Here is a 25,320-nt window from a genome sequence, read left to right as displayed (position 1 = left end):
CACACACATTCAAACCCACACACATGCAGTCAAACTCACACACACACCGTCAAACTCACACACGTAGTCAAACTCTCACACACACACATTCAAACTCACACACACACACATTCAAACTCACACACACGCAGTCAAACACATTCAAACTCACATACACATTCAAACTCACACACACACACATTCAAACTCTCACACACACATTCAAACTCACACACACACAGTCAAACTTACACACACACACAGTCAAACTCACACACCCACAGTCAAACTCACACACACGCGCAGTCAAACTCACACACACACACATTCAAACTCACACACACGCAGTCAAACTCACACACACACATTCAAACTCACACACACATTCAAACTCACACACACACATTCAAACTCACACACACACAGTCAAACTCACACACACACGCATTCAAACTCACACACACACAGTCAAACTCACACACACACATTCAAACTTACACACACGCAGTCAAACTCACACACCCACAGTCAAACTCACACACACACACGCAGTCAAACTCACACACACGCACATTCAAACTCACACACACGCAGTCAAACTGACACACACATTCAAACTCACACACACATTCAAACTCACAAACACACACATTCAAACCCACACACATGCAGTCAAACTCACACACACACCGTCAAACTCACACACGTAGTCAAACTCTCACACACACACATTCAAACTCACACACACACACATTCAAACTCACACACACGCAGTCAAACACATTCAAACTCACATACACATTCAACCTCACACACACACACATTCAAACTCTCACACACACACATTCAAACTCTCACACACACATTCAAACTCACACACACGCAGCCAAACTCACACAAACACATTCAAACTCACATACACATTCAAACTCACACACACACACATTCAAACTCACACACATGCAGTCAAACTCACACACACAGTCAACTCACACACACACATTCAAACTTACACACACGCAGTCAAACTCACACACCCACAGTCAAACTCACACACACACACACAGTCAAACTCACATACACATTCAAACTCACACACACGCAGTCAAACTCACACACACGCAGTCAAACACACACACACATTCAAACTCACACACACACATTCAAGCACACACACATTCAAACACACACACACACAGTCAAACTCACACACACAGTCAAACTGACACACACACATTCAAACTCACACACACACAATCAATCTTACACACACACACATTCAAACTCACACACACACATTCAAACTCACACCCACGCAGTCAAACTCACACACACACACATTCAAACTCACACCCACGCAGTCAAACTCACACATACATTCAAACACACACAGAAGCAGTCAAACTCACACACACATTCAAACTCACACACACATTCAAACTCACACACACAGTCAAACTTACAGACACACAGTCAAACTCACGCACACAAGCATTCAAACTCACACACACAGTCAAACTTACACACACAAATTCAAACTCACACACACACATTCAAACACACACACACATTCGAACTCACACACACATTCAAACTCACACACACACAGTCAAACTCACACACACACAGTCAAACTCACACACGCAGTCAAACACATACACACATTCAAACTCACACACACACATTCAAACTCACACACACACATTCAAACTCACACGCACACATTCGAACTCACACACACATTCATACTCACACACACACAGTCAAACTCACACACACACATTCAGACTCACACACACACAATCAAACTCACACACACGCATTCAAATTCAACACACACATTCAAACTCACACCCACGCAGTCAAACACATACACACATTCAAACTCACACACACACATTCAAACTCACACACACACATTCAAACTCACACGCACACATTCGAACTCACACACACATTCATACTCACACACACACAGTCAAACTCACACACACACATTCAGACTCACACACACACAATCAAACTCACACACACACATTCAAACTCACACACACCTATTCAAACTCACACACACACAGTCAAACTCACACACACATTCAAACTTACACACACGCAGTCAAACACACACACCCACAGTCAAACTCACACACACATTCAAACTTACACACACGCAGTCAAACACACACACCCACAGTCAAACTCACACGCACACACATTCAAAATCACACACACGCAGTCAAACTCACACACACACATTCAAACTCACACACATTCAAACTCACACACACACACATTCAAACTCACACACACACAGTCAAACTCACACACACACATTCAAACTCACACACACATTCAAACTCACACACATGCAGTCAAAGTCACACACAGACAGTCAAAGTCACACACACATTCAAACTCACACGCACACACATTCAAACTCACACACGCAGTCAAACTCTCACACACGCACATTCAAACTCACACACACGCAGTTAAACTCAGACACACACAGTCAAAGTCACACACACATTCAAACTCACACACACACACATTCAAACTCACACACGCAGTCAAACTCTCACACACACACATTCAAACTCACACACATGCAGTCAAACTCACACACACACAGTCAAAGTCAAACACATATTCAAACTCAAACACAAAAACATTCAAACTCACACACATGCAGTCAAACTCACACACACAGTCAACTCACACACACATATTCAAACTTACACACACGCAGTCAAACTCACACACACACACATTCAAACTCACACACACGCAGTCAAACTCACACACGCAGTCAGACACACACACATTCAAACTCACACACACACATTCAAACTCACACACACACATTCAAACTCACACACATTCAAACTTACACACACGCAGTCAAACTCACACACACACAGTCAAAATCACACACACACGCAGTCAAACTCACACACACACATTCAAACTCACACACACAGTCAAACTCACACACACACATTCAAACTCACACACACATTCAAACTCACACACACACATTCAAACTCACACACGCAGTCAAACTCACACATGCAGTCAAACTCACTCACACATTCAAACTCACACACACACATTCAAACTCACACACACACATTCAAACTCTCACACACACAGTCAAACTCACACACACACATTCAAACTTACACACACGCAGTCAAACTCACACACCCACAGTCAAACTCACACGCACACACATTCAAACTCACACACACATTCAAACTCACACACATGCAGTCAAACTCACACACACACAGTCAAAGTCACACACACATTCAAACTCACACACACACACATTCAAACTCACACACGCAGTCAAACTCTCACACCCACACATTCAAACTCACACACATGCAGTTAAACTCACATACACACATTCAAACTCACACACACATTCAAACTCACACACACACGCATTGAAACTCACACACATGCAGTCAAACTCACACACACAGTCAACTCACACACACATATTCAAACTTACACATGCGCAGTCAAACTCACACACCCACAGTTAAACTCACACACACACATTCAAACTCACACACCGCAGTCAAACTCACACACACGCTGTCAAACACACACACACATTCAAACTCACACACACACATTCAATCTCACACACACACATTCAAACACACACACATTCAAACTCACACACACACACAGTCAAACTCACACACACACATTCAAACTCACACACACATTCAAACTCACACACACACAATCAAACTTACACACACACGCATTCAAACTTACACACACACATTCGAACTCACACCCATGCAGTCAAACTCACACACACATTCAAACACACACACACACAGTCAAACTCACACACACATTCAAACTCACACACACATTCAAACTCACACACACACAGTCAAACTTACAGACACACAGTCAAACTCACACATACAAGCAGTCAAACTCACACACACACTCAAACTCACACACACACATTCAAACTCACACACACACATTCAAACTCACACACACACATTCAAACTCACACACACACATTCGAACTCACACACACATTCATACTCACACACACGCAGTCAAACTCACACACACACATTCAAACTCACACACACGCACAATCAAACCCACATACACGCAGTCAATCTCACATACACACACAGTCAAACTCACAGCCACATTCAAACTCACACACACACACATTCAAACTCACACACACATTCAAACTTACACACAGACAGTCAAACTTACACACACAGTCATACTCACACACACATTCAAACTCACACACACACAGTCAAACTTACACACACACACAGTCAAACTCACACACCCACAGTCAAACTCACACACACGCGCAGTCAAAATCACACACACACACATTCAAACTCACACACACGCAGTCAAACTCACACACACACATTCAAACTCACACACACATTCAAACTCACACACACACATTCAAACTCACACACACACAGTCAAACTCACACACACACGCATTCAAACTCACACACACACAGTCAAACTCACACACACACATTCAAACTTACACACACGCAGTCAAACTCACACACCCACAGTCAAACTCACACACACACACGCAGTCAAACTCACACACACGCACATTCAAACTCACACACACGCAGTCAAACTGACACACACATTCAAACTCACACACACATTCAAACTCACAAACACACACATTCAAACCCACACACATGCAGTCAAACTCACACACACACCGTCAAACTCACACACGTAGTCAAACTCTCACACACACACATTCAAACTCACACACACACACATTCAAACTCACACACACGCAGTCAAACACATTCAAACTCACATACACATTCAAACTCACACACACACACATTCAAACTCTCACACACACATTCAAACTCACACACACACAGTCAAACTTACACACACACACAGTCAAACTCACACACCCACAGTCAAACTCACACACACGCGCAGTCAAACTCACACACACACACATTCAAACTCACACACACGCAGTCAAACTCACACACACACATTCAAACTCACACACACATTCAAACTCACACACACACATTCAAACTCACACACACACAGTCAAACTCACACACACACGCATTCAAACTCACACACACACAGTCAAACTCACACACACACATTCAAACTTACACACACGCAGTCAAACTCACACACCCACAGTCAAACTCACACACACACACGCAGTCAAACTCACACACACGCACATTCAAACTCACACACACGCAGTCAAACTGACACACACATTCAAACTCACACACACATTCAAACTCACAAACACACACATTCAAACCCACACACATGCAGTCAAACTCACACACACACCGTCAAACTCACACACGTAGTCAAACTCTCACACACACACATTCAAACTCACACACACACACATTCAAACTCACACACACGCAGTCAAACACATTCAAACTCACATACACATTCAACCTCACACACACACACATTCAAACTCTCACACACACACATTCAAACTCTCACACACACATTCAAACTCACACACACGCAGCCAAACTCACACAAACACATTCAAACTCACATACACATTCAAACTCACACACACACACATTCAAACTCACACACATGCAGTCAAACTCACACACACAGTCAACTCACACACACACATTCAAACTTACACACACGCAGTCAAACTCACACACCCACAGTCAAACTCACACACACACACACAGTCAAACTCACATACACATTCAAACTCACACACACGCAGTCAAACTCACACACACGCAGTCAAACACACACACACATTCAAACTCACACACACACATTCAAGCACACACACATTCAAACACACACACACACAGTCAAACTCACACACACAGTCAAACTGACACACACACATTCAAACTCACACACACACAATCAATCTTACACACACACACATTCAAACTCACACACACACATTCAAACTCACACCCACGCAGTCAAACTCACACACACACACATTCAAACTCACACCCACGCAGTCAAACTCACACATACATTCAAACACACACAGAAGCAGTCAAACTCACACACACATTCAAACTCACACACACATTCAAACTCACACACACAGTCAAACTTACAGACACACAGTCAAACTCACGCACACAAGCATTCAAACTCACACACACAGTCAAACTTACACACACAAATTCAAACTCACACACACACATTCAAACACACACACACATTCGAACTCACACACACATTCAAACTCACACACACACAGTCAAACTCACACACACACAGTCAAACTCACACACGCAGTCAAACACATACACACATTCAAACTCACACACACACATTCAAACTCACACACACACATTCAAACTCACACGCACACATTCGAACTCACACACACATTCATACTCACACACACACAGTCAAACTCACACACACACATTCAGACTCACACACACACAATCAAACTCACACACACGCATTCAAATTCAACACACACATTCAAACTCACACCCACGCAGTCAAACTCACACACACATTCAAACTCACACCCACGCAGTCAAACTCACACACACATTCAAACACACACACACGCAGTCAAACTCACACACACATTCAAACTCACACACACATTCAAACTCACACACACACAGTCAAACTTACAGACACACAGTCAAACTCACGCACACAAGCAGTCAAACTCACACACACAGTCAAACTTACACACACAGTCAAACTCACACACACACGCAGTCAAACACACACACACATTCAAACTCACACACACATTCAAACTCACACACACACATTCAAACTCACACACACACATTCGAACTCACACACACATTCATACTCTCACACACGCAGTCAAACTCACACATACACATTCAAACTCACACACACAACCAAACTCACATACACGCAGTCAATCTCACATACACACATAGTCAAACTCACAGACACATTCAAACTCACACACACACCTTCAAACTCACACACACATTCAAACTTACACACAGACAGTCAAACTTACACACACAGTCAAACTCACAGACACACATTCAAACTCACACACACACAGTCAAACTTACACACACACACAGTCAAACTCACACACCCACAGTCAAACTCACACACACGCGCAGTCAACTCACACACACACACATTCAAACTCACACACACGCAGCCAAACTCACACACACACATTCAAACTCACACACATTCAAACTCACACACACACAGTCAAACTCACACACACACGCAGTCAAACTCACGTACACACACAGTCAAACTCACACACACATTCAAACTCACACACACAGTCAAACTCACACAAACAGTCAAACCCACACACACGCAGTCAAACTCACACACACACTCCCACTGCCACACATTCAAGCTCCCACATGTCCATTTAAACTCACACACACACTCTCCAGCTCACGCACACGTGGTCGCATTCTCCGGCTGCATTGCTCGGTGATCGGAGAATCCCGTCCGAAGTCAATGGGTTTTTCCATCCTCAGCGTCTCACCCGTGGTGATCTTGCAGCGGGCGGGGTGGGAGAATCCAGCTCACACACACACACACACAAACTCACACTCACACACACACACACACTCACACACAAACACACTCACACACACACAAACACACTCACACACACACACTCACTCACACACAAACTCACACTCACACACACACACTCACTCACACAAAAACACACACTCACTCATACACAAACTGACACTCACAAACTCACACACAAACTCACACTCACTCACAAACTCACATTCACACAAACACACACAAGCTCAAACTCACACAAACTCACACACAAACTCACACTCTCACAAACTCATACTCACACACAAACTCACATTCTCACACAAACTCACACTCACTCACAAACTCACACTCACAAACTAACACAGGAGCTCACACTCACACACAAACTCACACAGAAACTCACTCACACACAAACTCACACACAAACTCACACTCACTCACAAACTCACACTCACAAACTAACACAGGAGCTCACACTCACACTCAAACTCACACAGAAACTCACACTCACACACAAACTCACACACAAACTCACACTCACACACAAACTCACACAGAAACTCACACTCACACACAAACTCACACACAAACTCATACACAAACTCACACTCTCACAAACTCATACTCACACACAAACTCACATTCTCACACAAACTCACATTCTCACACAAACTCACACTCACTCACAAACTCACACTCACAAACTAACACAGGAGCTCACACTCACACTCAAACTCACACACAAACTCACACACAAACTCACACTCTCACAAACTCATACTCACACACAAACTCACATTCTCACACAAACTCACACTCACTCACAAACTCACACTCACAAACTAACACAGGAGCTCACACTCACACACAAGCTCACACAGAAACTCATACTCACACAAACTCACACACAAACCCTCACTCACACACAAACTCACACTCACACGCAAACTCATACACAAACTCACACTCACGCACAAACCCACGCATAAACTCAGTCACATAGAAACTCACACACAAACTCACACACAAACTCACACTCACACAAACTCACTCACACAGAAACTCACACACAAACCCTCACTCACACACAAACTCACACTCACACGCAAACTCATACACAAACTCACACTCAAGCACAAACCCACGCATAAACTCAGTCACATAGAAACTCACACACAAATTCACACACAAATTGCAATTCATACTTACATAAACTCACACTCACACATAAATTCACTCACACGGTCCAATTCACGACCATAGACACTCTCTCACACACAAACACACACTCAAACTCACTCATATTCACATAAGTTCACACTCACACACACAAACTCCCGCTCACAATTAGACACACACCCATGCAGACATACACACTCCAACTTGCAGTCACACAAATTCACACTCACACAAAAACTCACTCGCACTCACAGAAACTCCCACACAAATTCAAAGACACACACACAGACAAAAACACACACAGACAAACACATATTCACAAACAAACACGCACAATCGCACGCTCAGACTCTCTTACACACTCACTTAACGCTCTCTCAAATTCACACACCTAAACTCACACACTCACAAACACACTCACACACACATACAATCAAACTCAATCAATCACACACACTATCTCACACACACTCAGGCACAGACTCTCGAATACACGCTCACTCACACACTCACTCTCTAACACCCACCCACATCCACTCTCTCACATCACACACACTCATGCACAGACATTCACATGTACACTACTCACATATTCACAAAGACACTCACACACAATCAAACTCCATCAATCACAAACACTCACTCACGCACTCACTCCCTCACACTCACACGCACTCACACTCAATCTCTCACATCCCACACAGACATTTTCAAGTACACTACTTCATACATTCACACAGACATTTACACACACTCATTCTCTCACACTCACACACTCATTGTCTCACACTACCACACACTCAAACACACTCACACACGCTCACTCACACCAGTCTGCGCAGCGATAACGGAGGGCAGAGGGTTGATTTGGATAAAATGCTCGGTGTTTACCTCTGACCCTCATCGTGACCTCGGGAGGTTGTGAGGTTAATCAGGCTGGAAGTGTGATTTCCATTTCAGAGACTTTCTGTCAGGATCCTGGAATCCCATTTGGTGGAATCAGACGAGGGAATCGTTTTGGGAAGGGAGATATGGTCACCTACTACTGCTTCTCGGAGTTCGTGCTGAGAGGGTCATCGTCACGGAGATGCGATTCGGCAGGAAGGTGGCTGGGAATCGAGGCGACCTGCGAACGTAAAGTGGCGTTGTTATTGTCTGAATGAATCTCCCTCGACTCGTCCCCATCAAACACTCCCAGGGCAGGGACAGCACGGGGTTAGATACAGAGTAAAGCTCCCTCTACACTGTCCCCATCAAACACTCCTAGGACAGGTACAGCACGGGGTTAGATACAGAGTAAAGCATCCTCTACACTGTCCCCATCAAACACTCCCAGGACAGGTACAGCACGGGGTTAGATACAGAGTAAAGCTCCCTCGACAATGTCCCCATCAAACACTCCCAGGACAGGTACAGCACGGGGTTAGATACAGAGTAAAGCTCCCTCTACACTGTCCCCATCAAACACTCCCAGGACAGGTACAGCACGGGGTTAGATACAGAGTAAAGCTCCCTCGACAATGTCCCCATCAAACACTCCCAGGACAGGTACAGCACGGGGTTAGATACAGAGTAAAGCTCCCTCGACAATGTCCCCATCAAACACTCCCAGGACAGGTACAGCACGGGGTTAGATACAGAGTAAAGCTCCCTCTACACTGTCCCCATCAAACACTCCCAGGACAGGGACAGCACGGGGTTAGATACAGAGTAAAGCTCCCTCGACACTGTCCCCATCAAACACTCCCAGGACAGGTATAGCACGGGGTTAGATACAGAGTTAAGCTCCCTCTGCACTGTCCCCATCAAACAGTCCCAGGACAGGTCCAGCACGGGGTTAGATACAGAGTAAAGCTCCCTCTACACTGTCCCCATCAAGCACTCCCAGGACAGGTCCAGCACGGAGTTAGATACAGAGTAAAGCTCCCTCTACACTGTCCCCATCAAACACTCCCAGGACAGGTACAGCACGGGGTTAGATACAGAGTAAAGCTCCCTCTGCACTGTCCCCATCAAACAGTCCCAGGACAGGTACAGCACAGGGTTAGATACAGAGTAAAGCTCCCTCTACACTGTCTCCATCAAACACTCCCAGCACAGGTACAGCACGGGGTTAGATAGAGAATAAAGCTCCCTCTACAATGTCCTCATCACAGTCCCAGGACAGGTACAGCACGGGGTTAGGTACAGAGTAAAGCTCCCTCTACACTGTCCCCATCAAACACTCCCCGGACAGGTACAGCACGGGGTTAGGTACAGAGTAAAGCTCCCTCTACACTGTCTCCATCAAACACTCCCAGGACAGGTACATAACGGGGTTAGATACAGAGTTAAGCTCCCTCTGCACTGTCCCCATCAAACAGTCCCAGGACAGGTCCAGCACGGGGTTAGATACAGAGTAAAGCTCCCTCTACACTGTCCCCATCAAACACTCCCAGGACAGGTACAGCACGGGGTTAGATACAGAGTAAAGCTCCCTCTGCACTGTCCCCATCAAACAGTCCCAGGACAGGTACAGCACAGGGTTAGATACAGAGTAAAGCTCCCTCTACACTGTCTCCATCAAACACTCCCAGCACAGGTACAGCACGGGGTTAGATACAGAGTAAAGCTCTCTCAACACTGTCCCCATCAAACACTCCCAGGACAGGTACAGCACGGGGTTAGGTACAGAGTAAAGCTCCCTCTACACTGTCCCCATCAAACACTCCCCGGACAGGTACAGCACGGGGTTAGGTACAGAGTAAAGCTCACTCTACACTGTCTCCATCAAACACTCCCAGGACAGGTACATAACGGGATTAGATACAGAGTAAAGCTCCCTCTACTCTGTCCCCATCAAACACTCCCAGGACAGGTACATCACGGGGTTAGATACAGAGTAAAGCTCCCTCTACACTGTCCCCATCAAACACTCCCAAGACAGGTACAGCATGGGGATTGATACAGAGTAAAGCTCCCTCTATACTGTCCCCATCAAACACTCCCAGGACAGGTGAAGCACGGGGTTAGATACAGAGTAAAGCTCCCTCTGCATTGTTCCCAACAAACACCCCCAGGACATGTACAGCACGGGGTTAGATACAGAGTAAAGCTCCCTCGACATTGTCCCCATCAAACACTCCCAGGACAGGTATAGCACGGGGTTAGATACAGAGTTAAGCTCCCTCTGCACTGTCCCCATCAAACAGTCCCAGGACAGGTCCAGCACGGGGTTAGATACAGAGTAAAGCTCCCTCTACACTGTCCCCATCAAGCACTCCCAGGACAGGTCCAGCACGGGGTTAGATACAGAGTAAAGCTCCCTCTACACTGTCCCCATCAAACACTCCCAGGACAGGTACAGCATGGGGTTAGGTACAGAGTAAAGCTCCCTCTACACTGTCCCCATCAAACACTCCCAGGACAGGTACAGCACGGGGTTAGATACAGAGTAAAGCTCTCTCGACACTGTCCCCATCAAACACTCCCAGGACAGGTACAGCACGGCATTAGATACAGAGTAAAGCTCCCTCTACACTGTCCCCATCAAACGCTCCCAGGACAGGTACAGCACGGGTTAGATACAGAGTAAAGCTCCCTCTGCATTGTTCCCATCAAACACCCCCAGGACATGTACAGCACGGGGTTAGATACAGAGTAAAGCTCCCTCTACACTGTCCCCATCAAATGCTCCAAGTATTGTGTCGTGTTAGGTGTTCCGATGCACAAATGATCCAACACGGCTGTAGATGGTACAACTCTATTTTATTGTCTTAAACAGTAACAACTGATGTTCGTGCTTCACCAGCTAACCTGTGGACCCAGCCCTTGCACTATCTTGGTGAGGCACTCAGCACATGGTGCATGTCTGAGTGGCACGCTGTGAGCTCTGTGCTCTGAGCTATCTCCTGGTAGAATGAGCAGGAACTGTGGTGTTCCCTGTTTTATAGTGCTTGTGCTCTCACTGGTGATTGGCTGCGATGTTGTGTGTGTGGTGGTTGGTCCAACTACCTGTCCTTCACTATGTGTGTGTGAATGCACCATGATGTGCTAATGTGGATATCATGACAGACTGGAACAGCACGGGGTTAGATACAGAGTAAAGCTCCCTCTACACTGTCCCCAACAAACACTCCCGGGACAGGTACAGCATGGGGTTAGATACAGAGTAAAGCTCCCTCTGCATTGTCCCCATCAAACACCCCCAGGACAGGTACAGCACGGGGTTAGATACAGAGTAAAGCTCCCTCTGCACTGTCCCCATCAAACACTCCCAGGACAGGTACAGCACGGGGTTAGATACAGAGTAAAGCTCCCTGTACACTGTCCCCATCAAACACTCCCAGAACAGGTACAGTGAGGTGCTCAACACGATTTTGAAAGTGTGAAGGTCTGGATTTAGACACAATACTCAGGTTAGAAGCCATCAGGATTTTATGAAGTGTTTCAGAGTAAAATCTCTTTCCTTTTTAATTAATCTGCCCATTAATGTGGGTCCATCCATTTTTAGAAACTGATCCTCAGCTGCTCTGTGACCTCAAATAATTTGTTTAGCTCCACCCCCACATCTCTCCTCTCACACGCCTCTGTCAAATTGTCCCGTTTGGTTTAGTTCACCTCCGCACGGCCCCCCCTCCTCCCCCCCTCCCCCCGATCAAACTCTATCACATCACTCTTCCCAGTGTATAACTGTATCTGCCTCTGGTCAGCCCATTTCACCATCTGTCCAGTGTCCTTTCCTTTATCATTGTGTTATGGAGTTTGTCTTTGCTTCTTGTAGTTCCCTTCTCCTACGATGAGCCCAGGATGGTGGCTGAGAGTCTGACCCTATCGGAGGAGATTCTCGAACACGCCAGGCAAGGTAAGTCCGTCGATAATGACTGTCAAAGAACAATGCAGCACACGAACAGGCCCTTGGGCCCTCCAAGCCTGTACCCGTCATGTTACCATCCTGGGCCAAAACCCTCAGCACTCCCTTGTGCCGTATCCCTCGATACCCATCCTGTCCATGTATTTGTCAAGATGCCTTTTGAATGCCGATAATGTATCTGTTTCCACAACCTCCCCTGGCAACGCATTCCAGGCACTCACCACCCTCGGTGTAAAACACCGACCTTTCACATCTCCTCTAAACCTTGCCCCACGGGCCTTAAACCTATGCCCCCTGGTGACTGACCCCTCCACTCTGGGACAGAGTGCCTGCCCATCCACTCTATCCATGCCCCTCATAATCTTGTAGACCTCTATCAGGTCACCCCTCAACCTCCATCTTTCTAATGAAAACAAAAAGAAACCTGTCCTCCCCCAACCTCTGCCACACGTTCATTCCTGTATCGTGACACCCTCGTTTCAATGGTGTCCCTGGCGGAGAGACTCCCTCTTTAACAGGGGTCCCTGACGGAGAGACTCCCTCTTTAACAGGGGTCCCTGACGGAGAGACTCCCTCTTTAACAGGAGTCCCTGACAGAGAGACTCCCTCTTTAACAGGGGTCCCTGACGGAGAGACTCCGTCTTTAACAGGGGTCCCTGATGGAGAGACTCCCTCTTTAACAGGGGTCCCTGACGGAGAGACTCCCTCTTTAACAGGGTCCCTGATGGAGAGACTCCCTCTTCAACAGGAGTCCCTGACGGAGAGACTCCCTCTTTATCAGGGGTCCCTGACGGAGAGACTCCCTCTTTAACAGGGGTCCCTGACGGAGAGACTCCCTCTTTAACAGGGTCCCTGACGGGGAGACTCCCTCTTTAACAGGGGTCCCTGACAGAGAGACTCCCTCTTTAACAGGGGTCCCTGACGGAGAAACTCCCTCTTTAACAGGGGTAACTGACGTAGAGACTCCCTCTTTAACAGGGGTCCCTGACGGAGAGACTCCCTCTTTAACAGGGGTCCCTGACAGAGAGACTCCCTCTTTAACAGGGGTCCCTGACAGAGAGACTCCCTCTTTAACAGGGGTAACTGACGTAGAGACTCCCTCTTTAACAGGGGTCCCTGATGGAGAGACTCCCTCTTTAACAGGGGTCCCTGAGGGAGAGACTCCCTCTTTAACAGGGGTCCCTGACGTAGAGACTCCCTCTTTAAAAGGGGTCCCTGACGGAGAGACTCCCTCTTTAACAGGGGTCCCTGACGAAGAGACTCCCTCTTTAACAGGGGTCCCTGACTGAGAGAATCCCTCTATAACAGGGGTCCCTGACGGAGAGACTCCCTCTTTAACAGGGGTCCCTGACGGAGAGACTCCCTCTTTAACAGGGGTCTCTGACAGAGAGACTCCCTCTTTAACAGTGGTCCCTGACGGAGAGACCCCCTCTTTAACAGTGGTCCCTGACGGAGAGACCCCCTCTTTAACAGGGGTCCCTGACGGAGAGACTCCCTCTTTAACAGGGGTCCCTGACGGAGAGACTCCCTCTTTAACAGAGGTCCCTGACGGAGAGACCCCCTCTTTAACAGAGGTCCCTGACGGAGAGACTCCCTCTTTAACAGAGGTCCCTGACGGAGAGACTCCCTCTTTAACAGGGGTCTCTGACAGAGAGACTCCCTCTTTAACAGTGGTCCCTGACGGAGAGACCCCCTCTTTAACAGTGGTCCCTGACGGAGAGACCCCCTCTTTAACAGGGGTCCCTGACGGAGAGACTCCCTCTTTAACAGGGGTCCCTGACGGAGTGACTCCCTCTTTAACAGAGGTCCCTGACGGAGAGACCCCCTCTTTAACAGAGGTCCCTGACGGAGAGACTCCCTCTTTAACAGGGGTCCCTGACAGAGAGACTCCCTCTTTAACAGGGGTCCCTGACAGAGAGACTCCCTCTTTAACAGGGTCCCTGACGGAGAGACTCCCTCTTTAAAAGGGGTCCCTGACGGAGAGACTCCCTCTTTAACAGGGTCCCTGACGTAGAGACTCCCTCTTTAACAGGGGTAACTGACGTAGAGACTCCCTCTTTAACAGGTGTCCCTGACGGAGAGACTTCCTCTTTAAAATGGGTCCCTGACGGAGAGACTCCCTCTTTAACAGGGTCCCTGACGTAGAGACTCCCTCTTTAACAGGGGTCCCTGACGGAGAGACTCCCTCTTTAACAGGGGTCCCTGACGGAGAGACTCCCTCTTTAACAGGGGTAACTGACGTAGAGACTCCCTCTTTAATAGGGGTCCCTGACGGAGAGACTCCCTCTTTAACAGGGGGTCCCTGACAGAGAGACTCCCTCTTTAACAGGGTCCCTGACGGAGAGACTCCCTCTTTAAAAGGGGTCCCTGACGGAGAGACTCCCTCTTTAACAGGGTCCCTGACGTAGAGACTCCCTCTTTAACAGGGGTAACTGACGTAGAGACTCCCTCTTTAACAGGGGTCCCTGACGGAGAGACTTCCTCTTTAACAGGGGTCCCTGACGGAGAGACTCCCTCTTTAACAGGGGTCCCTGACGGAGAGACTCCCTCTTTAACAGGGGTCCCTGACGGAGAGACTCCCTCTTTAACAGGGGTCCCTGACGGAGAGACTCCCTCTTTAACAGGGGTCCCTGACGGAGAGACTCCCTCTTTAACAGGGGTCCCTGACGGAGAGACCCCCTCTTTAACAGGGGTCCCTGACGGAGAGACTCCCTCTTTAACAGGGGGTCCCTGACAGAGAGACTCCCTCTTTAACAGGGTCCCTGACGGAGAGACTCCCTCTTTAAAAGGGGTCCCTGACGGAGAGACTCCCTCTTTAACAGGGTCCCTGACGTAGAGACTCCCTCTTTAACAGGGGTCCCTGACGGAGAGACTCCCTCTTTAACAGAGGTCCCTGACGGAGAGACCCCCTCTTTAACAGAGGTCCCTGACGGAGAGACTCCCTCTTTAACAGGGGTCCCTGACAGAGAGACTCCCTCTTTAACAGGGGTCCCTGACAGAGAGACTCCCTCTTTAACAGGGTCCCTGACGGAGAGACTCCCTCTTTAAAAGGGGTCCCTGACGGAGAGACTCCCTCTTTAACAGGGTCCCTGACGTAGAGACTCCCTCTTTAACAGGGGTCCCTGACGGAGAGACTCCCTCTTTAACAGGGGTCCCTGACGGAGAGACTCCCTCTTTAACAGGGGTAACTGACGTAGAGACTCCCTCTTTAACAGGGGTCCCTGACGGAGAGACTCCCTCTTTAACAGGGGGTCCCTGACAGAGAGACTCCCTCTTTAACAGGGTCCCTGACGGAGAGACTCCCTCTTTAAAAGGGGTCCCTGACGGAGAGACTCCCTCTTTAACAGGGTCCCTGACGTAGAGACTCCCTCTTTAACAGGGGTCCCTGACGGAGAGACTCCCTCTTTAACAGGGGTCCCTGACGGAGAGACTCCCTCTTTAACAGGGGTAACTGACGTAGAGACTCCCTCTTTAAAAGGGGTCCCTGACGGAGAGACCCCCTCTTTCATTGTCTGCTTTTGTCTTTGTGCCCAGGTACCCACCTATACTTTGTGGTCGATGCTTCAGGCAGTGTGGGCACGGAGAATTTTCAGAAGAACCAAATGTTTATTGAAACGTTCAGTAAAATGGTAAGATTGCACCTTCAACCCAGTGACTGTGAGAGTCAACATATCGATCAGAGCGTTTGGAGATTTGAAGAGAGCCATCTCGCTGATCCCAGTCTCTCTCGTCTGCCTTCACAGACCGATATGATATCAGGAAGGATGAAATATTTTGTGCTGCTTTTCGCCTCCAAAGTCCTTTTCAAACCAAGCCTGTCAAATAGTCCCATCGAAGAACAATTCCAGAAGTTAAACTACATGAGTATGAATTATAATATCATCACTATCTCCCTGTCTCTCACTGTCTCCGTTTCTCTCTCTCTGGCTCCGTTTCTCTCTCTCCCTGTCACTCTCTCTTTATTTGTCTCTCTCTCGCTCAGTCTCTCTTGCACTGAGTGTGTGTCTCTCTCTGGCTGTCTCTCTGTTAGTGTCTTTCTCTGTCACTCTGTCTCTGTCACTCTCTGTCAGCTCTCACTTCCTATGCCTCTCTCTTGGTTTCTCTCTCCCATTCTCTCTCATTGTCTTTCAGTCTCTCAATCTCTCTTTCACTGTCCCTTTATCTGTCTCTCGTTCTCTGCCTCTCTCTCTCCATCCCTCTCTCCATTCCTGTCTCTCTCTCTCTCTCTGTCTCTCCCTCTCTGTCTCTCTCTCTCCCTGTCACTCCCTCGCTGTCTCCGTCTCTCTGTTTCCTTCTCTCCGTCTCCCTCTCTCCTTCTCCCTCTCTTAGCTATGAGGAGCGGTTGAATAAACTCGGTTTGTTCTCACTGGAACAAAGGAGGTTGAGGGGCGACCTGATAGAGGTCTACAAAATTATGAGGGGCATAGACAGAGTGGATAGTCAGAGGCTTTTCCCCGGGGTAGAGGGGTCAATTACTAGGGGGCATAGGTTTAAGGTGAGAGGGGCAAGGTTTAGAGTAGATGTACGAGGCAAGTTTTTTACACAGAGAGTAGTGGGTGCCTGGAACTCGCTACCGGAGGAGATGGTGGAAGCAGGGACGATAGGGACATTTAAGGGGCATCTTGACAAATACAAGAATAGGATGGCAATAGAGGGATACGGACCCAGGAAGTGTAGAAGATTGTAGTTTAGTCGGGCAGCATGGTCGGCACGGGCTTGGAGGGCCGAAGGGCCTGTTCCTGTGCTGCACTTTTCTTTGTTCTTTGTTCTCGCTCTGTCTCTCTCTGTCTCCGTCTCCATCTGCTTCGCTCAGTCTTCCTCTCTCTTTCTCCCTCTTTCCGTCCCCCTCTCTCTGCCCCCCTCTCTCCATCCCCCTCTCTCCGTATCCCTCTCACTGAGTCTGCCTGTGGCGATACCCTCCTTCGCTCGCTGTGTCCCTTTCCTCGTTCCTCTGTCTACATTTTTGGGACAGAGAAAACCATTCCACTTCGCTCCTCCCCAAGCCCCCACCCCTATCTGTATTCCCACAAACACGACAAGGCCCACACTGGGGTGGGCGAGGCACTTGCCCTGAGGGGCCATTCCACCTACGCCAGTGGCGGGGCCGAACAGAGCCACCCCTGCGGGGCTGGTGGCCTCTTCGGCCTCCGCTAACACCGCAAGCCAAACACCTTTCTGGTGGCTGACCCTGAAATCTGGGCGTGAAGTGCTGCGCTCACCCCACCGTCACCACAGAGGCGTGCGTTCGCGCGAGGGCCGGGGTCGTCGGCCATTATGGCCGCCTCTCGAATGTGCGGGAAATTCGTGTTCTTCCCAAGGGCCGAGAGAGCCTTTGAAAAGGGGCTCGCGGTGGGCCGGACCTGCGTGGCGGTGTCCAATGTCCCGCCTTACCTCCCTACCGAGCTCCTCCTCCCCCACCTCCAACTACTAGGTTCGTTCTGAGGTAGCGCCGCTCCCTCTCGGCCTGAAGGCACATCTACTCCTTCCGGCGCCAGGCTTTCTCCTGCTTGGCTCGGAGGATGTATTAGAGGGGGGATTCGAGGTCTCCGGGTGGGATTCGAGGTCTCCGGGGGGGATTCGGGGTCTCCGTGGGGATTCGAGGTCTCTGGGGGGGATTCGAGGTCTCCGGGTGGGATTCGAGGTCTCCGGGGGGGATTCGGGGTCTCCGTGGGGATTCGAGGTCTCTGGGGGGGATTCGAGGTCTCCGGGTGGGATTCGAGGTCTCCGGGTGGGATTCGAGGTCTCCGGGGGGGATTCGAGGTCTCCGGGTGGGATTCGAGGTCTCCGGGGGGGATTTGAGGTCTCCGGGGGGATTCGAGGTCTCCGGGGGGGATTCGAGCTCTCCGGGGGGATTTGAAGTCTCCGGGTTGGATTTGAGGTCTCCGGGGGGGATTCGAGGTCTCCGGGGGGGATTCGAGCTCTCCGGGGGGATTTGAAGTCTCCGGGGGGGATTCGAGGTCTCCGGGGGGCATTCGAGGTCTCCGGGGGGGGGATTTGAGGTCTCCGGGGGGGATTCGAGGTCTCCGGGGGGATTCAAGGTCTCCGGGGGGATTCGAGGTCTCCGGGGGGGATTTGAGGTCCCCGGGGGGGATTCGAGGTCTCCGGGGGGATTCGAGGTCTCCGGGGGGGATGATTCGAGGTCTCCGGGTGGGATTCGAGGTCTCCGGGTGGGATTCGAGGTCTCCGGGGGGGATTCGAGGTCTCCGGGGGGGATTCGAGCTCTCTGGGGGGGATTCGTGGTCTCCGGGGGGGATTTGAAGTCTCCGGAGGGGATTTGAGGTCTCCGGGGGGGATTCGACGTCTCCGGGGGGATTTGAGGTCTCCGGGGGGGATTCGTGGTCTCCGGGGGGGATTCGTGGTCTCCGGGGGGGATTCGAGGTCTCCGGGGGGGATTTGAGGTCTCCGGGGGGATTCGAGGTCTCCGGGGGGGATTTGAAGTCTCCGGAGGGGATTCGAGGTCTCCGGGGGGGATTCGAGGTCTCCGGGGGGGATTCGAGGTCTCCGGGGGGGATTCGAGGTCTCCGGGGGGGATTTGAGGTCTCCGGGGGGGATTCGAGGTCTCCGGGGGGGATTCGAGGTCTCCGGGGGGATTCGAGGTCTCCGGGGGGATTCGAGCACTCCGGGTGGGATTCGATCTCTCGGGGGGGGATTTGAAGTCTCTGGGGGGGATTCGACGTCTCCGGGTGGGATTCGAGGTCTCCGGGGGGATTCGAGGTCTCCGGGGGGGATTCGAGGTCTCCGGGGGGGATTCGAGGTCTCCGGGGGGATTCGAGGTCTCCGGGGGGGATTCGAGCTCTCCGGGGGGGGATTCGAGGTCTCCGGGTGGGATTCGAGGTCTCCGGGGGGATTCGAGGTCACCGGGGGGGATTCAAGCTCTCCGGGTGGGATTCAAGGTCTCCAGGGGGGGATTCGAGGTCTCCGGGGGGATTCGAGATCTCCGGGGGGATTCGAGGCCTCTGGGGGTTTCGAGGCCTCCCATTGAGGGGCCGGGTCCGAGCGAGACCCCCCGAGCAGGACGCCTTGGGGACGGCGGTGCGAGCGGGACCCCCGAGCAGGAATCCTCGGGGCCGGGTGGGAGCGAGACCCCCGAGCAGGACGGCTCGGGGCCGGGTGGGAGCGGGACCCCCGAGCAGGACGCCTCGGGGCCGGGTGTGAGCGGGACCCCCGTGCAGGACGTCTCGGGGCCGGGTGGGAGTGGTACCCCCGAGCAGGACGTCTCGCGGCCGGGTGCGAGCGGGACCCCCGAGCAGGACGTCATGGGGCCAGGTGGGAGCGGGACCCTCCCCAAGCAGGACGTCTTGCGGCCGGGTGGGAGCAGGACCCCCGAACAGGACCTCTCGGGGCCGGGTGGGAGCAGGACCCCCGAACAGGATGCCTCGGGGCCGGGTGGGAGCGGGACCCCCGAGCAGGACGTCTCGGGGCCAGGGGGGAGCGGGACCCCCGAACAGGACGTCTAGGGGCCGGGTGGGAGTGAGGCACCCGAGCAGGACGTTTCGGGGCCGGGTGGGAGCGAGACCCCCGAGCAGGAAGCCTCGGGGCCGGGTGGGAGCGGGACCCCCGAGCAGGACGTCTCAGGGCCGGGTGGGAGGAGACGCCCGAGCAGGACGGCTCGCGGCCGGGTGGGAGGAGACGCCCGAGCAGGACGCCTCGGTTCCGTGGGGGGAGCGAGAACCCCGAGGAGGACGCCTCGGGGCTGGGTGGGAGCGAGACACCCGAGCAGGACGTCTTGGGGCCGGGTGCGAGCGGGACCCCCGAGCAGGACGTCTCGGGGCCAGGGGGGAGCGGGACACCCGAGCAGGACATCTCAGGGCTGGGTGGGAGCGGGACTCCCGAGCTGGACGTCTCGGGGCCAGGGGGGAGCGGGACCCCCGAACAGGATGCCTCATGGCCAGGTGGGAGCGAGACACCCGAGCATGTCGTTTCGGGGCCGGGTGGGAGCGAGACCTCCGAGCAGGAGGCCTCGGGGCCGGGTGCGAGCGGGACCCCCGAGCAGGACGTCTCGGGGCCGGGTGCGAGCGGGACCCCCGAGCAGGACGGCTCGCGGCCGGGTGGGAGGAGACGCCCGAGCAGGACGTCTCGGTTCCGTGGGGGGAGCGAGACCCCCGAGCAGGAAGTCTTGGGGCCGGGTGGGAGCGGGACCCCCGAGCAGGACGCCTCGGGGCCGGGTGGGAGCAGTACCCCCCCAAGCAGGACGTCTTGGGGCCGGGTGCGAGCGGGACCCCCGAGCAGGACGTCTCGGGGCCAGGGGGGGAGCAGGACCCCCGAGCAGGACGTCTCGCGGCCGGGTGCGAGCGGGACCCCCGAACAGGACGTGTCGGGGCCGGGTGGGAGGAAACGCCCGAGCAGGACGTCTTGGGGCCGGGTGGGAGCGAGACCCCCGAGCAGGACGTCTCGGGGACGGGTGGGAGCAGGACCCCCGAGCAGGACGTCTCGCGGCCGGGTGCGAGCGGGACCCCCGAACAGGACGTGTCGGGGCCGGGTGGGAGGAAACGCCCGAGCAGGACGTCTTGGGGCCGGGTGCGAGCGGGACCCCCGAGCAGGACGTCTCGGGGCCAGGGGGGAGCGGGACACCCGAGCAGGACGTCTCAGGGCCGGGTGGGAGCGGGACTCCCGAGCTGGACGTCTCGGGGCCAGGGGGGAGCGGGACCCCCGAACAGGATGCCTCATGGCCAGGTGGGAGCGAGACACCCGAGCATGTCGTTTCGGGGCCGGGTGGGAGCGAGACCTCCGAGCAGGAGGCCTCGGGGCCGGGTGCGAGCGGGACCCCCGAGCAGGACGTCTCGGGGTCGGGTGGGAGCGGGACCCCCGAGCAGGACGGCTCGCGGCCGGGTGGGAGGAGACGCCCGAGCAGGACGTCTCGGGGCCGGGTGGGAGCGGGACCCCCGAGCAGGACGCCTCGGGGCCGAGTGGGAGCAGGACCCCCCCCCCAAGCAGGACGTCTTGGGGCCGGGTGCGAGCGGGACCCCCGAGCGGGACGTCTCGGGGCCAGGGGAGAGCGGGACCCCCGAACAGGACGTCTCGAGGGCCGGGTGGGAGCGGTACCCCCGAACAGGACGTGTCGGGGCCGGGTGGGAGCGGGACCCTCGAGCAGGACGTCTCGGGGCCGGGTGGGAGCGGGACCCCCGTGCAGGATGTCTCGGGATGGGTGGGAGCGGGACCCCCGTGCAGGACGTCTCGCGGCCAGGTGGGAGCGGGACCCTCCCCAAGCAGGACGCCTCGCGGCTGGGAGGGAGCGGGACCCCCGAGCAGGACGGCTCGGGGCCGGGTGGGAGCGGGTTCTCCCCCAAGCAGGACGTCTTGCGGCCGGGTGGGAGCAGGACCCCCGAACAGGACCTCTCGGGGCCGGGTGAGAGCAGGACCCCCGAACAGGATGCCTCGGGGTCGGGTGGGAGCGAGGCACCCGAGCAGGACGTTTCGGGGCCGGGTGGGAGCGAGACCCCCGAGCAGGAAGCCTCGGGGCCGGGTGCGAGCGGGACCCCCGAGCAGGACGTCTCAGGGCCGGGTGGGAGGAGACGCCCGAGCTGGACGTCTCGGTTCCGTGGGGGGAGCGAGACCATCGAGGAGGACGTCTTGGGGCCGGGTGGGAGCGGGACCCCCGAGCAGGACGTCTCGGGGCCAGGAGGGAGCGGGACCCCCGAGCTGGACGTCTTTGGGCTGGGTGGGAGCGGGACCCCCGAGCAGGACGTCTCGGGGCCAGGAGGGAGCGGGACCCCCGAACAGGATGCCTCGGGGCCGGGTGGGAGCGAGACACCCGAGCAGGTCGTTTCGGGGCCGGGTGGGAGCGGGACCCCCGAGCAGGACGTCTTGGGGCCGGGTGGGAGCGGGACCCCCGAGCAGGACGTCTCGCGGCCGGGTGGGAGCGGGACCCCCGAGCAGGACGTCTCGCGGCCGGGTGCGAGCGGGACCCCCGAACAGGACGCGTCGGGGCCGGGTGGGAGCGGGACCCCCGAGCAGGACGGCTCGCGGCCGGGTGGGAGGAGACGCCCGAGCAGGACGTCTTGGGGCCGGGTGGGAGCGGGACCCCAGAGCAGGACGCCTCGGGACCGGGTGGGAGCGGGACCCCCGAGCAGGACGTCTTGGGGCCGGGTGCGAGCGGGACCCCCGAGCAGGACGTCTTGGGGCCGGGTGCGAGCGGGACCCCCGAGCAGGACGTCTCGGGGCCAGGGGGGAGCGGGACCCCCGAACAGGATGCCTCGGGGCCGGGTGGGAGCGGTACCCCCGAGCAGGACGTCTCGGGGCCGGGTGGGAGCGGGACCCCCCGAGCAGGACGTCTCTGGGCCAGGTGGGAGCGCGACCCCCGAGCAGGACGTCTTGGGGCCGGGTGGGAGCGGGACCCCCGAGCAGGACGTCTTGGGGCCGGGTGGGAGCGGGACCCCCGAGCAGGACGTCTTGGGGCCGGGTGGGAGCGGGACCCCCGAGCAGGATGCCTCGGGGCCGGGTGGGAGCGCGACACCCGAGCAGGACGTCTTGGGGCCGGGTGGGAGCGGGACCCCCGAGCAGGACGTCTTGGGGCCGGGTGGGAGCGGGACCCCCGAGCAGGATGCCTCGGGGCCGGGTGGGAGCAGGACCCCCCCCCAAGCAGGACGTCTTGGGGCCGGGTGCGAGCGGGACCCCCGAGCAGGACGTCTCGGGGCCAGGGGGGAGCGGGACCCCCAAACAGGATGCCTCGGGGCCGGGTGGGAGCGGGACCCCCGAGCAGGACGCCTTGGGGCCGGGTGCGAGCAGGACCCCCGAGCAGGACGTCTCGGGGCCAGGGGAGAGCGGGACCCCCGAACAGGACGTCTCGAGGGCCGGGTGGGAGCGGTACCCCCGAGCAGGACGTCTCGGGGCCGGGTGGGAGCGGGACCCCCGAGCAGGCCGTTTCGCGGCCGGGTGCGAGCGGGACCCCCGAACAGGACGTGTCGGGGCCGGGTGGGAGCGGGACCCTCGAGCAGGACGTCTCGGGGCCGGGTGGGAGCGGGTCCCCCGAGCAGGACGCCTCGGGGCCGGGTGGGAGCGGGACCCCCGAGCAGGACGTCTCGGGGCCGGGTGGGAGCGGGTCCCCCGAGCAGGACGCCTCGGGGCCGGGTGCGAGCGGGACCCCCGAACAGGACGTGTCGGGGCCGGGTGGAGCAGGACCCCCCCCAAGCAGGACGTCTCGCGGCCGGGTGCGAGCGGGACCCCCGAGCAGGACGTCTCGGGGCCAGGGGGGAGCGGCACCCCCGAACAGGATGCCTCGGGGCCGGGTGGGAGCGGGACCCCTGAGCAGGACGTCTTGGGGCCTGGTGGGAGCGGGACCCCCGAGCAGAATGCCTCGGGGCCGGGTAGAGCAGGACCCCCCCCAAGCAGGACGTCTCGCGGCCGGGTGTGAGCGGGACCCCCGAGCAGGACGTCTCGGGGCCAGGGGGGAACGGCACCCCCGAACAGGACGTCTCGGGGCCGAGTGGGAGCGGGACCCCCGAGCAGGACGTCTCGGGGCCGAGTGGGAGCGGGACCCCCGAGCAGGATGTCTCGGGGCCGGGTGGGAGCGGGACCCCCGAGCAGGACGCCTCGGGGCTGGGTGGGAGAGGGACCCCCGAGCAGGACGTCTCGGGGCTGGGTGGGAGCGGGACCCCCGAGCAGGACGTCTCGGGGCCGGGTGGGAGAGGGACCCCCGAGCAGGACGCCTTGGGGCCAGGGGGAGCGGGACCCCCGAACAGGACGTCTCCGTGACGGGTGGGAGCGGG

The 25,320-nt window shown here is 54.4% G+C and overlaps 1 protein-coding gene across 1 annotated transcript in view; it reads left to right on the top strand.

The window, feature by feature from the left end:
* Window positions 1-25,320, top strand: part of LOC140395883 (complement factor B-like) — a 684,813-nt gene that overhangs the window by 347,828 nt on the left and 311,665 nt on the right. Inside the window, exons 3-6 of the mRNA XM_072483954.1 lie at window positions 9,724-9,897; window positions 13,526-13,606; window positions 17,150-17,244; window positions 17,359-17,479. Coding sequence (XP_072340055.1) covers window positions 9,724-9,897; window positions 13,526-13,606; window positions 17,150-17,244; window positions 17,359-17,479 — 471 coding nt within the window. The remainder of the gene's footprint in view (window positions 1-9,723; window positions 9,898-13,525; window positions 13,607-17,149; window positions 17,245-17,358; window positions 17,480-25,320) is intronic.

Source organism: Scyliorhinus torazame, chromosome 19 (genome assembly GCF_047496885.1).
Source record: "Scyliorhinus torazame isolate Kashiwa2021f chromosome 19, sScyTor2.1, whole genome shotgun sequence".
Lineage (NCBI taxonomy): Eukaryota > Metazoa > Chordata > Chondrichthyes > Carcharhiniformes > Scyliorhinidae > Scyliorhinus > Scyliorhinus torazame.
The sequence above is the reverse complement of the archived record's forward strand: the minus strand, read 5'-3'. Positions and strand labels throughout refer to the sequence as shown.